Here is a 15687-nt window from a genome sequence, read left to right as displayed (position 1 = left end):
TCTCATTGCCACAAGAGGATTTGGTCTTTCTCGTTTCCCCCCCCCCCCCGTTGACTCAAGTTCGACGTCACAAATGCGTCAGAAACCTCAATGCGCAAACATGGAAATTCAACTGTCTTTAACAGGTTTTTTGACGAGTGGAAAGGGGGCAATATACAGGCGTGTGACTAAACTACTGCAGAAGATCGGTTCCCTGGTTAGAAATAGAGCCAGTTTCCTTCTGTAGCGGAATTATTGAAGCAGTATTCCTGTCACTTTTAGATTATGGTGATTTGTTTTACACGCTTGCAGCTTCCTTCCATCCTCAAACCTCTGGACTCAGTTTTATTACAGGTGCGGTTTATGGTACCCATCATCACCCTGTGTGAGGTGGTTGGTCACATCTCTCTCCATCAGAGGACTGACAGGCATCGGTACCAGTTTATTTACAAACCCCCGATTGCCAAATTATGAATTTACATATCTCTTGGTTAGATCACATGATTGGCTGATATTCCATGTACCTTAAGTCTGAAATTTGCTTCCACCAGATACATGGTTTAAACTACAGAACACAGAACAGGATAAATGGATTTCTGCTCCTTGAAATTGTTATTATTTTTTTTATTCATTTATTTTGCCCACTCAGGTCTCTCTTGAAAATGAGATCTCTATCTCAGAGGGACTCACCTAAATAAATAACGGTTAATAATAATAATACATTCAAGTCACTAAACGGTGAAAAATTGCCAAATTAATGCAATTTTAATGTGATAAACAACCAAAATACATAATGATCAAATAACTAAAATGATTTATCGATTTTGAGAATATTTGTTCATCATTTTCTTTTCATCAGTTATTATTAATGTTCACATATCACCAGTGTCAAATATCAGTTTTGGACAATATCAAGGAATCAAAATAAAAGCTCCAGGACAGTGTAAGAAAAAGTAAAACACTCTAACAATGGCACAGACAAAATGAAGAGGATTCTCCCTCATAAAAGATTTCTAGACGTAATCAATGGACCCGTATTACAAGAACTAAAAACAATTAAAGCAATCTTAGAGAGTGAGAGTTTAATCCTAATCTGTTTATAAAAGGATCTGCCTTCATCCCCTCCAACCCTAATGTGAAACACATTTTTATAGACATTACTGCCGTATGGAAACCTGGCAAACAATGAGTAGGTTCCCGTTGGCGATGGCTGTGTGGATATTACGAAGGTGCCAGCAGTAATGTCTCATTTTATAATCTCTTGGTCAGAGGATATGTGTCAAGTGAAAACAACTGATAATTTATGTTTGATCTCCTCTCCGCTGTTGTCTGTTTTTCAAGGAGATAATTATCCAGTTATTAGCAGTATCCCGACGTGCGTATCACAGCATGTCGTACACACAAGTGCAAAACAGCAACGTACAACGAGAGGCTGCCGTGTGAGCGACGCAGCTGAAAGGTATAATTTCACCGTGTAGCTATGGCTACACACCGGTGGCTGGAGCGTGAATCACTGACGTGCCTTGGTGCTTTCAAGGATCCTTTTCATAGACTGTGCTGCTCCGAGGCAATGCCCGCAATGAATGGATTTCTGCGCCGCTCCAAGTGGGTGGCTTGAACAGAGGGCACGGTGCACTCACTCTGTGCGTCTGTGTCTGCAGTGCTGACAACACTGTGCCATCATGTGGTTCCTCAGGCACACATGTTGCTTTTCAACGCCGTCACTGTCGCGTCGGCGGTCCACTTCACTGCTTCAGCCATGAGTCATAAGCACGCCTCTCTTTTTTTTTCCAATTTATGTGATGCTGTGTCGCCTCTCCCTCAAAGATTACCTCATTTTATGTGCTCCGAATCCACAAGTGTGGCAGGGACACGTTGTCTCAAACCGCAGCCTGGACCCTCTATTGATGATCATTGGTATTAATCGCACGCTCCAAAGTAAACTGTAATCACGTAGTTCTTGCAGATTTATTCAAGATAGAATTACTTGTAACTGCTGTGCACGGTACCAAGAAATTAACACTTCCCTGACTTCCATGAATGCATCATTATTTGCGTGTGTGAGGTTGTATTTTTTATCACCATTGTTACTTGATGACAGCCTGGAACGTCTTCTTCAGGAGAGGATTATCCCAGAATAAAGCTGTGGACTACCTGACCTCGTATCTTGAGCCTGAAGGAAAGCTGAAATTCTTCCAAATGAACGGATCACCTCTTTTGTGTGGAGATCAGCCATTTAAACGTGCTTTAGCCATATTTATAGAAAATCTATATCCTCTCTAGTATTTGTCGGAGACTTCCTGGAGTCTGAGATAGTAACAGACACTGTGAAAGTTTATGGTTAAAATGTAAAATATCAAGTCTCAATTACATTTCTTTGTCACAAGGGTTTGATAACGACGTCGTAGGAATCATTGCCAAATTTTTTTAATATATAAAACGGCCAATATATAGGTATCGGAAATTTATAATGGCATCAGCATCGGTTGGACTCACAGCTCTTCCTGTGGGACTTCAGCATCAGCAAACATAGAGTAACATGTTATCATGAAAAAACAGGGTGGAGCACGTTTTCTTCTTTTTCCTCAGTCCACACATATATGACATATAAGACCTTAGGAGGAAATTAAGTTTGCACCAAAATGATTAATGTTTTAATAATTGATTTATTTCCCACTGTTTTTAAATCGCGGTCGCATTTCCATTAGAGCCGTGACAGCTCCAGCAGCCACGTCATTTATGTGCTTCTTCCAGCTTCTGAACCAGACAAAAAGAGGGAAGATTGAAGACAAATCAAACCTGATTTATGTGACCACCAGGCACAATGCCCTGATAGATCATGACTACATCAGGGAGAAAAGGCCTCTCAAACAAAGTCTGACAGGATGAAAGAGGAAGTTTTTTCTTTTTTTTTTACGAGACCAAGACCTGCGCTTTTCAAACACTGCATTTCAAAACACTCTCCCAAGTCGCTTCACCACCATTTACCTCATCACTTTAAATGGGGAGTAATGATGAGCAATTGCGAAAAGCACGTGTCACTCACAGACGGAGGGATGAGCCGAATACGCAGCGAGACGGGGTGTAATGGCTGCACTTAAAGTCTGCGTAAAGTGAAAGCGGCGATGGGTTGTGCCGTCGTCTATATTTGTGACCGTCTGTGTTTGTGATCTTCGCGCTGGTGACGCTCGCCGCTGCCCCGCTGACTCCCTCTGGGATGCCGTCCAGGTCACAGCTTCAGCACCAGCTCCCTCTTTCTCTCTCTCTCACACACACACACACACATAGAATCACACCCTCCCACACAGTTTCTCCTACACACACACACACACAGCTACACCTGCCCACGCAATCTCTCCCTCTCTCATGTACACACGCACACACGCACAAACCCACCTTTTGTCAGCGCATGAAGCTCTAATTAGTTTTGTCACCTCTGAGGTTTTTCAGTTGTGGGTTTCTGTGCTAACGTTATTACTCCGCTCTGGACAGGGCTTAGCAGATCTGTTTGTGTGCAGCAGTGTGTATATCTGCGGGCATGTATGCTTGCGCCGGGGGTGCGTGGGCGACGCTCTGTGCGATCGGTGCGATTTAGTATGCATATGTGTGGGCAGGTGTGATTTTGTGCATGTGAACTGTGAAGGGGAGGGGGAAGGGGGGGATTGGCTTACTGCAGCGTTAACACAAGGGTGTGGAGGTCAGCGCTGTCTGACTCGTGACTCTCATCATTACGGAGCCGCCCCGGGGTCTCTGTGAATGTCAAGCCCCGTTATCTGATACCGGTGTTGCCAGCGTTTTGTGTCTCACAAGACAAACGCCCCTAACTCCTGCAATATCTTTTGTGTGTTTATTAACAACAATTGCAAAGAGGCCCATGTAGCGTCTGTAGAATTATAATCCTTCGTGGCAGCTTTAAATCAGTTACCAGTGGTGTGGAGTGTCTTTAATATCTGTCAGGGAGAAAAGGATTGCAAGGTTTTATTAGTTTTTCATTTGATGAGTTTTGAAGATTATTGGTTATTTACACTGGCAGCCGGCCTTGTACCTTGAGCTGCGCTTGATTAAAAAAAACCTTCTACTCCGTTTGCCTGCACGTCCAATATGGAGTCGAACAGGTTAAGTAGCTGCTTCAAATCCATATCGTGCTTGTAATCATTTGCATCGTGACCCCATGGGATGTGTTCCAGTTCTGTGCAATACTAAGAATAGTGTGAGAATAGAGATAAGGTATTATCTTATAGATTCTTATGCGACAGACTCCATGGCCAGAGGCAGGATGTTCTTCGAACGCGATATCTCAGGAACGACTGGGGGGGGGAGATTTCATTACAACTGGTGCAAAAATGCATATTTGAATTTGGTGCTGAGAGGTCACAAGAACACTGTGACCTCCCCAAAAAACTTTTTCTTGGCCCTACCTCAAGAATTCATATGTAACTTTTGAGAAAATACATTTACCTTACCTGCATTTTTTTATTGAATTCCTGGACTATTTCACTACACCACAAACTCCAGATTATTTCTCTACCAAAACCCAGATTATTTCACTTTGTATAAAACAAAGAAATGCATCACAAAAAACGGAATAAAATGGGATAGAATTAAATTGAATTAAATACTATAATAGGTAGGAAATGCAGTTACTTTGCACAATACCATGACCCTGAGCTGACACACCCAAATTGAATCAGTTGTTATTAATGTTGATTAATGACACCAATCATTTCTCGTGTCGTACCAGCCTCTCCTGGACTGGTATAACAGGAAACAAACGTAGGGCTACTTTTAAGTTCATCAGGAAGCAAAGTGCAGCAAGTCATCTGACTGCTCCCTCACTAATAACTCTCTTAATCTTTATATTGATCGATGTGTCCTCCAGCTCTATTTGAGCCTGGCGTCTCTTGTTTCATTGTCAGTTTTTTCCATCCCTGCACCATCCAGCTGGAATTCCATATCCTGTCAAATATAATTCAGTTGACTGCTCCAGTTTATGAGGCACAATCTGCGTCCAGACGTGCACGGAAGTCCAGGCATTTTCCTGAAATTTTGTGATCTCTGCCGCAAAATGTATACGTCATGTCCTGCCTCGTGCTCGACCCAGGTGCCACCCCTCGCCTAAATGCCCCAGACATTTTCTCTGACCATTTCCAGCTGCCTTCTTCTTCTGTGAAAGACAAACTCTAAAAGACATCCGGATCCAATTTGTCTGAGAAAAAAATGTCTGAAAACGGCTGTGGAGAGGTCATGTTTCCCTATTTCCTCGTACGACTCTGCTAATCAGGCCACTGTGCTGTAGGTCTTCAGTGTCACAAGGGGTGGTGGGGGGGGGTGGGGGGTTAAGGGGAGTCTGACTGATTCTAATTTGGCTTCACTTCCCTTTCACATTCATAAAGACGCGCCGTGTGTCCTCTCCTTCTGTCTTCTCGGCCTTTTCTCCTCATCTCCCCTTTCCCCTCTGCACTAATTCGTATCACTCCACACTGCCCACACCTTTTCCACCGCTCTTCTCCTACTATTGTATTCTTTGTCGCTCCCTCCTGAGCTCTCCTCTCTCCTCCACCCACCATCCTCACAGCTCGCTCTGCAGCCAGGATCCATCCTGCATCATTGTGTTTGTCATTATGAGCCTCTGTAATTGCCTCCATCCGCCAGGGTCTTAGTAAATCTCCCCCCACCAAACCTGCATTTGCATCTCCGCTGAGAATACGCAGATTAAGCCATGATGGTTGTGCCCTAGCTTTTGTCTACCCTCCTCCTTTCCACGTGTGTGTGTGTGCCTTGTCAGTGTGTCCGCGGTGCAGCCAGGACCAAAGCAAGCTAGCAAGTCAGAGACTGATAACGATCTTTCATAACAATGTTTCCACTCATGCCGAGAGCTACCTGCTTCCCCCACGACAGGCACGAGTGTTCCTCAATGCACAGCTCTCATCATTTTATACGTTTCACACTCTCCAAGCATGAATATGTATGCTGCCTTCAAGCACTCGATGTTTTGGAGTCTGTGATAAAATCAATGCCCACGTATCTGCCACGTCCTCGGGCAGACACGCAACCTGTTCACAGTTCAGGTTTATTATGAGAAGATGGCCCCTCGTCAGTTCACTGTGTTGAACAGAGGCTTCAGCTTTTCAGAGAAGACTGTTAATGACCTCTCTCTCTCTCTCTCTCTCTCTCTCTCTCTCTCTCTCTCTCTCTCTCTCTCTCTCTCTCTCTCTCTCTCTCTCTCTCTCCCCCTCCCCCTCCTGTTGCTCGCTCAGGGCCGCTGCACGCGAGAGAACTGCAAATACCTCCACCCGCCCGCTCACCTGAAGACCCAGCTGGAGATCAACGGGCGCAACAACCTGATCCAGCAGAAGACGGCGGCTGCCATGTTGGCTCAGCAGATGCAGTTCATGATCCCCGGCACCACCATGCATCCTGTGGTTAGTCAAGGCCCTCGCTGCCTTGGGAATTGTGACAGCGTGACTCACTGTGAAGATAGTAGTGTTGTTTTGCTTAACCGTAAAAAAAATTCATCTTCGTTTGTTGTAAAATACATTTGCATATCAAGCTGAAACGGCTCAAGTGAATTCAATATTTTGTATTAACTGTATTTTCATTTGTATTCTGACTTTTAAAATTTCGTTTCAACCACCAGGGGGTTGATCAAGATGCTTTGGCGTCACTTTTGAGGAGCAGTCATGTCGACCATCTTTATTTACAGTCAATGGTACAAGCAGATTCACTGAGAAACTATGACAAATCTTCTACACTACATCAAAACAGCCTTGTGTTATCCCTCCTCTCCAATTGGCCTGCACTCAAAATTTGAGGAAGATCATGAGTTTGTGGTCGGGATGCCCTTGAGCAAACCACGATAAATTCACACCTGCTCTCTGGGGGTTAACTCAAGAGTCAGCGGTAGATGGTGGTTGCACTGGGCGGATGCCAGGTGTGAAAGTGTTTCACTGCATCAACGCAAGTCTGGGCGTAGCTGAAAAAGAACATGCACGCTCAGCAAAAACCTTCCCAGGATACATAGAGGTTAAAAAAAACACCTCTTCTCTTGTTTCTACCCTGAATTCTCTCTCTCTCTCTCTCTCTCTCTCTCTCTCTCTCTCTCTCTCTCTCTCTCTCTCTCTCTCTCTCTCTCCACTTTTTTCTCATTCTACCTGTCACACTCTCTCCCTCTCATGTTTCTCGCCACTCCGCAAAGCTTGCACCATCGTTTCTTTCAAGTCTCTAGTGTCTTCTTCTTCTAACTTCTCTCCCTCCACTTCCTGTCTTTCACCCTCCACTTCCTACTCCTCCTCCCTACATCCATCATTTTCTACCACTTCAGTAATTTCTGTATTGATGATTTTTGAAAGAAATCTCCAATGTTTTTAAGAACAGTCGTGATAGTGTTTGTCCTTTTTCTGTCCGCAGCAGTCGTTTCCTGTCAGCCAGGGCCTGGGCTCCAGCGCGGGTTTGAGCTACGCACCCTACCTGACTCCCATGTCCCACAGCATGGGCCTGGTGCCCACAGACATCCTGCCCAACTCCCCAGTCATCGTCCCCGGCAGCCCGCCCGTCTCCGTGACCGGCGGCTCCTCCTCCAACCAGAAACTGCTGCGTACCGACAAGCTGGAGGTGACCAACCTAAGGGTCAGGGGTTAGGGGTCTCTTTGAGATGTGAAGTGACAACTTAAAACCCAATTTAAAAGGTTCAGTCGCGTTGAGTTTGACAGAAGAACTGAAGTAAAAGTATGTATGTGTAACCAGCGTAACATTGTCTCTGATCTCCACTGTCCTTTCCTCTGTTGTTTGTTATGTTTCTCACTTCTGATGCATTGGTGACGCTGATCATGACTCACTGGGAGAAAAAAACAACAGAGAGGCAAACTCTTCATTTTTTGATCCACGTTTTAAAAACCCATGTATGTAGTATTTACTGTGCACCCAACCTAAACCTTTGTACTTTCAGAGTGAAAGTACTTGTTATATAATATATAATATATAATATAGCCTTCGACAAGTACAAGGATAAATGTTTTTCGTAGCTTTTTGTTTCACAAGCAAGTAATTAAAGATGCGTTCATTTTGAATTTTCTTTGGAACAAGCCCCAATAAGCAAATTCAGGCTTGAAAAACCTGAATGTCTCACATCCTGCTACTTATTGTGTCACAATTTCTCAAGGAGGGGCAGTTATTTCCTAACTGCAGGATTTTATTTGTGCCTCTTCATTTTTGTTCTCGGAGAGGAGAAGAAATGACCTGATAGTCGTTACTTTGCATTATCACGTGATTATTTTATCCCTCACAGAAATAATTAAGGGCTGTATCAGAAATGTGAAGCCAAATATCAATAGTGTGTGTTTACAGTGATTTCGACCATCTCCATCCTCCCTCTGGCAAACTGTTCTGAATGGGAGCCGCTCGGTGATTGTTAAAGTGCACATGGAGGCGTTTATTTTTTTTTTTCTCCTCCACTTCATTTATAAAGATAAACAATAATCTTCCTAAGACCTGGAGGTGATGTGTGTGGGTGTGTCTGTATGTGTTTTTCTCTGGGAGTGCTATCACTTAGCAACTGAGTGAAGTTGGCTCTAATGAAACAGTATCCCTCTGAGACACGCAGGCACTCCCACACAGAGCGTGTCTGTGTGTGTCTGTGTGTGTTTGTGCGTGTGTGTCAGTCCCAAAGTGCAAGTCTAAAGCAGATCCCCCTGTGATTTGTTCAGGCCTGTGAACAGTTGAACAGACTGGTTCCGTGTTTCCACTATCGTTTTACACTCGTTACAGTTTTGTTACACAGTGTTAAAGATATTTTATATAACAATTATTCATTAAAATGTATTGAAATGATTAGACCTATGTTACAGTATATATGTTATTGACTTGTGTACCAAACTCAGAGAAATCCCCACTTTTATTCAAGGTAACTGCAAAGGCAGTGTAAAGTGAAACCTTTGAACCTCCCTCCTTCTATGCTGTGGATCTGTTTCTTAATTATAGTCTTATCATGATAATCCACTAACATGAACAGCAGCATGGAAATAAATTCGATTTTTTAAAATATTATTATATAATTTTGCTGCTCGTTGTTTCCTGACCTGTTGAAAGCTCAAGCATTCACAGTTTTTATGTTTCTCTGTATGTTCTTTGTTTCCTCTTTTTGCGTGTGTGTGTGTGTGTCCGTGTGTGTCCGTGTGTGTCCGTGTGTGTGTGTGTATTCGTCCCTCCGACTCTCCCGCTCCCAGGTGTGCCGCGAGTTCCAGAGGGGCAACTGCGCCCGTGGCGAGACCGACTGCCGCTTCGCTCACCCGAGCGACAGCCCCATGATTGACACCAGTGACAACACGGTCACCGTCTGCATGGACTATATCAAGAGCCGCTGCTCTCGCGAGAAGTGCAAGTACTTCCACCCCCCGGCCCACCTGCAGGCCAAGATAAAGGCCGCCCAACACCAGGCCAACCAGACGGCTGTGGCCGCGCAAGCCGCAGCCACAGCTGCAGCCATGGTGAGAGCACAGCACACACAGCCTACCCAATGTACTCAGTGCGTACACAGATGTAGAGAAGGAAAAACACACACTTATCCTTGTTGTAAGCAAATCAATCTCACAAAGGTTTCTGCTTTAATACATATAGAGCAAGAGCTTCTAAGGTCTGAATGGGACAATAGGGCCATTTTATATCACCTATACAATTTACCTTGAACCTGCCAGTAAGAGCTTAGCCTTTTGTTATCGTGGGAGGCTTTTATAGAGCGTCAAATAAATGTTACTCTTGGAGGTTTTACTGAAGTGCAGAAGCAGGCAAACACTACATGTCTCGGTATTTTTCACACTTTGAATAAAATGCATATTAGCGCAGGGGTTCTTAACAGGAGATCAGAGATTGTTGTATGTGCAGGAATACATACTGTAACAGTTAGCTGAAGAAACACCCAGTTAAAATTCACTAATACACATTACATTATGCCAAACCATCTTGGGATCCACAAAATGTAAAAACAGGCTGTTCACGATGACACCCACAGTAACATAAAATGTGGAGCACTGCTTTATTACTGTTAAAAAACATACCCATCCCCGCTGGTTTATTCGAGTGCACTCCAGTGTTCAATCCACTAACAATAGTCATCCCAAAGTGAGGCCTTTGTCCACAGTAAACAGGGTTTTAGTGAGACCCTAAACGCATCAGGATAATGCTGTAAGAACAATCTGTTATTATCTCACCGCAGTACGCTTTTTCTATTTTCAAATGCCCTTGGTTCATACAGAGACAATGTGCTGGCTCACCCCCTCAACCATGCCACCTCCCCCCCCCACCCCCCTGCTCTCAATGATAAATGCGGCTCTCTGCAGATCAGTGCAAATTGAATCAGGGATGGATGAGGATGTAGCATCACGGGCGAGGAGTGGGGGGAGGAGGAGATGTTACCCTCCTCTGCCTTTTAGTCAGAGAAAAAAAAAAAAAATCCCCAATAGGCAGAGGGAGAGACAGACTGGGATAGACAGACAGACGGAGATGTGCAGGCCAACAGGTGGCGGGAAGTGTTTGGCAGTGGGTCTCGTCTGCGCCCCGCCCTCCCTCAGGCTTCTTTTCCCCGATTGGGTCCTCTGGCTGCTGCTGCACTCGCACACCTTGTACTGCGCCAGTGGCTCACTCGTTTCCTCCATGGCATTGGGCATGCTTTTTTTACGCGTTGCACATAACGCTCTCATTGGCTGGCTCCATCGCTGCTTGCTCTCCCTGTCTTTTCTCCATAAGCCCTCAGTGTGGATGATGAGGTGGCCTCCAGTGCAGGTTAGTTTCGTTTGTGCACAACACTTATAAATGAGAAAGGTGTACCTCCGCCAAAGCCCCACTGTCCCCTTAAAGCTGGAGCACATTGAATACACTCATAGATATCAGTCCTCCAAATAGGCCTGATTAATTTTCATAAAGATTATTGAATGATTCACTTGGAAATCCGTGAAAGATCTCGCAATCTTTAAGTTTAAAGAAAGTGTAGAAAGAAAATCCTCGATCCATCCCCTGATTCAGATCCACAGATCCAATTAGTTCTTCCGTGACCCAAACCGCATCCTTCCACCAAGTTTCGTGATAATCCGTTCTTTAGTTTTTGCTTAATCCTGCTAACTAACAAACAAACTAACAAGAAAGGCATTCAGAGAGCAGCGCATACCTCCACCAAGGCCCACCAGTCCCCGTATGAACCACATTTAAATTCACTGGAATTGCACAAATCAGTCCCCTAAACATGCCAGATTTCTCTCATCAAGATCCATGAATTAGTCTCTGGGAAAAATGCCCTTCCACCAAATTCCATGGTAATCCAGCCTGTAATTTTTGTGTAATCCTGCTAAATTACAGACGAAACAAACACAGATGAAACCATAACCTCCCTGGCGGAGGGTAATAAAGGGGCCAAGCCACTGCAACCTGATGTTTACCTGTCACCACCTTTAGCTTAACAACTTTTCCACCAGGTTCACAATGCATCATCCGAGATCTAGTTTATGTTGCTAGCGTGTTTTCCCCCGAATCCCGCGCTTCACGCTCCTCCTGGGTCGCTCACATTTCCCCAGTTTATCAACTTTGTGACCCAGCTCCCAATTTACCCTCAGCAGTTACAAGCCGAGCTGGAGGTGAGGAGGGGTTAACCTCGGGACAGCGAGTTGTTTAGTCAGCGCCTTTAATCCAATTTTCCTTTAGCTCTTAGCCTAAAGCTGGAGAACTTTTATTGAACCATAAAACCTGTATTGCTGCACTGCTGCAAATAGGTAACATCATTATCCATGATTCACTTTTTTTTAATCTAAAGCAAATAGGGTAAAGTGCAGCGTAGATGAGGTTTGCACATTAAACGATAGAGTTACAGTGAGAGTGTCCTGTTATTGAGATTATGTTGTTTTTACTGTGCCACATTATGTGTTGCTTGCCATGCTGTGACCTCCTTCCTCATTGCAAGGCGAATGCGGCCATCTTTTCGCTTTTCATGTCCCTTTTTAATAGACCATCCTCCATTTTAACTAACCACATTGTTTAAGTCTGTTAACACCATCGGTCATGCATCACTCTTTAATAGGATATATGTTGTTCTACATAAGGAAAACAAGAGGCCTGTGCATGCAAGTGCTGTGACCATCACATCCACGTCATCTTTTTTTTTTCTCTCTCTCAGCAGTGACATAACATCTAAGATCGTTTTTAAATAAGTTAAATGAAGAGATAACTTGAAATAAAACAGTTTATTATAACGTCATTAAGCCGCCTTCAAATTTACACTAATTCTGTAAAATAATTGCGTCTACGTTTTTAGGAGGAATGTAAGAATAAACAGAGCTCCACATTGTAACTGTAACCTCACATTGTGTCACGTCCCCCAAGTTCATTGCTCACACTAACAGGCAACACGACGCAGGTTTAGATTTAACTACACATGAACTGACACCACAACAGAAAGATAGTTAAGCTACTTTTTTTCTTTACTGCACCGGATTATCTGTACGTAATAATCTGATTGCACAAACGTGTCCAGATGTAGCTGCCAGGCTGAGGCTAGTAATTTGAGGGGCTCACTCACATCCCAGTCGGTCATGGGACATTTTCTCAGACCCCCAAAAAAAGCACCTCACACCATCAAGCAGAGAAATCCAGCAGCACTGTAATTGTTGTGTGTGTAGGACTGTAGATCTCATACAAAGTGTCAGCCCAGTATTTCTAGTCTGAATCATTTGTGTTTACTACATTTTGTTCCTGCGTAGCCGTTAGTAAAAGTTGATTTACTTGTTCAGATAATAGTCGACGTTACTACCAAATGCTTTCCCAGTAGAATTTGAAGAACATCGTAGATTCTTTTGCTTTTTTTAACCAGAGGTTAATGTAGATGCTTTGTTGCTGTTGTACTAATTCAAAAAAAAAAAAAGTAGCAATGTTTCAAAGTAAACAAAACAGTTTTTTGTTTATGTGCATGCCTATTGTTTTGTATGTGGTATACTTGCATTCAGATTATTTTTGTTTTTGTTTTTTTCCTTCTCACCTATCCACAATGCAATGCTGTCCCCCATGACGCACCTCTGCTTGCTGTTACCTGTATGTTAATACGCTTGAATCCCATTGGCCCACTGCCATCATGTGCTCGCTGCCTGCTAATTAAAGACTCAGTCGACTGCCAAAGCAATGAAGCGACCCCTCGAGGCAACTGTAGACCTGGTACTTTGACCTTTCACCTTTTGCTTTGCATGTAGCTTCTTTAATTGTACTGTAGCCACTCACAAAAATTTAAGTTGGCTCTTTTGTTTTTGTGAAACCATGTAAAACACGTTAAAGTATAATTTATGATCATCAGTGGCATTTTAGACTGTACGTTACATGTTTTAAATGAACAAGCTTAGTGTAATGTTAAAATATTTCCAGTTATTACACTGTTTTCTTTAATGTGTTGTTGGTGATTGCCTTGCTATGGTGTAGTTTCTCATTGTCCTTGTGATAGTTACAGCAAGTCTCCATGTTTGCCTTTTTTGTGCTGTGCATAGACAAATAACAGATTTAGAGAATATCTGTGTTGACCTGTGTGAGTATCCAGTTCCAATCGGCTGTGTGCTTCTGTCATGTGTGTGTTTGTCGGTGGCTAGGCGTTCCCGCACGGCGTCCTCCAGCCCCTACCAAAGAGACCAACACTCGAGAAGAGCAACGGAGCGAACTCCCTGTTCAACCCCAGTGTTTTGCACTACCAGCAGGCGCTGGCCAACGCACAGCTCCAGCAGCCTGCTTTCTTTCCCACAGGTAAGAGCTCCCAGTAAGCACACACGGCACATAGATAGGGGTATGAGCGCTCATAGGTATGCCGAGCACACACAGATGCACACGTGCACTCACTGAACGTGCTGAGCTAAACCTTAATCTATCACAGTGGTTTCCAAACTGGGGGTCGCCAAGTTCCAACTTATATTCACTCAAGCCGCACCAAATTTTTCATCGAGATCCATGAATTATTCCCTGGGAAATTGGTGAAAACGTTAAAAACGACCCTATCTTGGATTGTTCCGGATCCGCATTCAAATTTAATGGGTTCTTCCCTGACCCATAGCGGTCACGTGTGGTTCACCTGCACAACCAGCAGCCCAGTCGTATCAAACAGTCACTGTAACTTTGTTTAGGCTTCAATTTGAGGAAGGAATAAAATAAAGAAAAAGTAGAAACCTTTAAAAGAAAATAATGTCTTATATTTTTTGGGCAAACGCAGCCTTTTCACTTTTTGATTAATCTGTTTTGACTGACATCGATATTGGGGAGAAAGAAATCCCATTTAAATAAATTCGGGTCTGCTCCCTCATTCCTCTTCAGTTCTTTGTGCCTCCAAACCAAAAACACTCTCTCTGTCCTGACACTTGGAGTAACAGTAGCTCCCGTCCCCTCGGGTAATCTGCTAAACAAGTTAACTGCAGCTAATACGGTAGCCGGGAGCCACGCTCATGAGTCATGTGGACGAGATGCCCGTCCCTCGCTCCTCTCTCTACCTGCTCTTTCTGTTTCCGTGTGGTGTGATGTCTCCCTCATCCCTCCTCAGTGTCTGGGTGTGGAAAGACATGTCAGATGGGTGTGGTTTCTTTGTAATGTAGGGGGGCGGGGGAAACAAATGTGCCTGACATGATGCACAGCCACTTTAATGCATTTGTGATGAACTTATCCAAATGGCTAATAAACTCCACCCATCCCCATTTGACTTAGATCTGCATTGAAGTCTGCACATCTTTGTACTGACCCTGCATGATGCTGCTGCCATGTGGCTCTGTCCCCTGCTTAGTCTCCTTTCCTCTGGTTTTCAGTCTTTGCTCTCGTTTTCTAGAAATAACTTAAATTACTCTTCCCGATACCTGGACTTTGCATATCGGCCAATATTGACTACTGATCTGAAACCAGTGCATTTAAAAAAGATAATTTATCAAATATATATTAACAGCTGTTTGCTACTAACCCTGTGTGAAAGTGACGATTGCTGGCTCAAGTTAAACCCATGGAATAAAATATAAATACATATAATGAATGCCTTAGAATATATTCTTTCATGACTCATTGACAAATGAACTGATAGAAGCAGGGAAGCAACATTTAGATCCGGCCATAATTTCACATCCTATAGTTTAACTCCAGCTGCTTTCAGACATGCACTGAACTCCGGACATTTTCCTGAGAACGCAAATGGAAATTTCTGGAACTATTCCTGTCAGCCGCCTAGTAAAGGGTAGGGAAAATGTGAGAAATGTCCAGTGAGCGACTGGGAGTGTTGATGGAGTTTCTAACACAGGACGGACGCAAAAAAGACGTCAGCAAAGACGTTAACTTTTAGCGATAAGGGCTGACGCTGGTGTCGTAAACAAAAACACAGAGGAATTTATATATGTCATGTCCCTCCTCCTGCTGCTCCACCCAGACACCACCCCTCGCTAGAACGTTCTGGACATTTTTCAGGCCTGAAATCAACTCACGTCTGAGTGCGTATAAACAGTGTTTTCTCACTCGTGCCGTCACTGAAGGGAATCCCTCTGCTTGCTGCAGTTTACTGCATTCATCACTGACTGAGAGCACCACTGTAACAGTAGCATCTGAGTTTGTTTTTTGTCTTGTATAATCTTGTTGTTATCCTCCCTCCCTCTCAATTAACCCATTTATTTCCTCCTCTCTCTCTCTCCCTCTCTGTCCCCCCCCCCCCCCCCCCCCCCCCTCTCTCTCTCT

General features: G+C 43.9%; 1 protein-coding gene across 19 annotated transcripts in view; it reads left to right on the top strand.

The window, feature by feature from the left end:
• Window positions 1-15687, top strand: part of mbnl2 (muscleblind-like splicing regulator 2) — a 50734-nt gene that overhangs the window by 26900 nt on the left and 8147 nt on the right. For 6 of the 19 annotated variants that reach the window (XM_034611206.1, XM_034611256.1, XM_034611213.1 and 3 more), the window contains exons 3-8: window positions 6237-6401; window positions 6617-6688; window positions 7387-7590; window positions 9201-9461; window positions 13111-13164; window positions 13587-13737. In XM_034611206.1, the coding sequence (XP_034467097.1) occupies window positions 6237-6401; window positions 6617-6688; window positions 7387-7590; window positions 9201-9461; window positions 13111-13164; window positions 13587-13737 (907 nt within the window). Of the gene's footprint in view, window positions 1-6236; window positions 6402-6616; window positions 6689-7386; window positions 7591-9200; window positions 9462-13110; window positions 13165-13586; window positions 13820-13849; window positions 14236-15687 lie in introns of those variants that run through there. The other 13 variants (XM_034611299.1, XM_034611271.1, XM_034611240.1 and 10 more) reach the window with 5 other exon arrangements.

This window comes from Hippoglossus hippoglossus, chromosome 2 (genome assembly GCF_009819705.1).
Source record: "Hippoglossus hippoglossus isolate fHipHip1 chromosome 2, fHipHip1.pri, whole genome shotgun sequence".
In the NCBI taxonomy this organism is placed as follows: Eukaryota; Metazoa; Chordata; class Actinopteri; order Pleuronectiformes; family Pleuronectidae; genus Hippoglossus; species Hippoglossus hippoglossus.
This window is presented reverse-complemented; position numbering and strand designations above follow the sequence as displayed.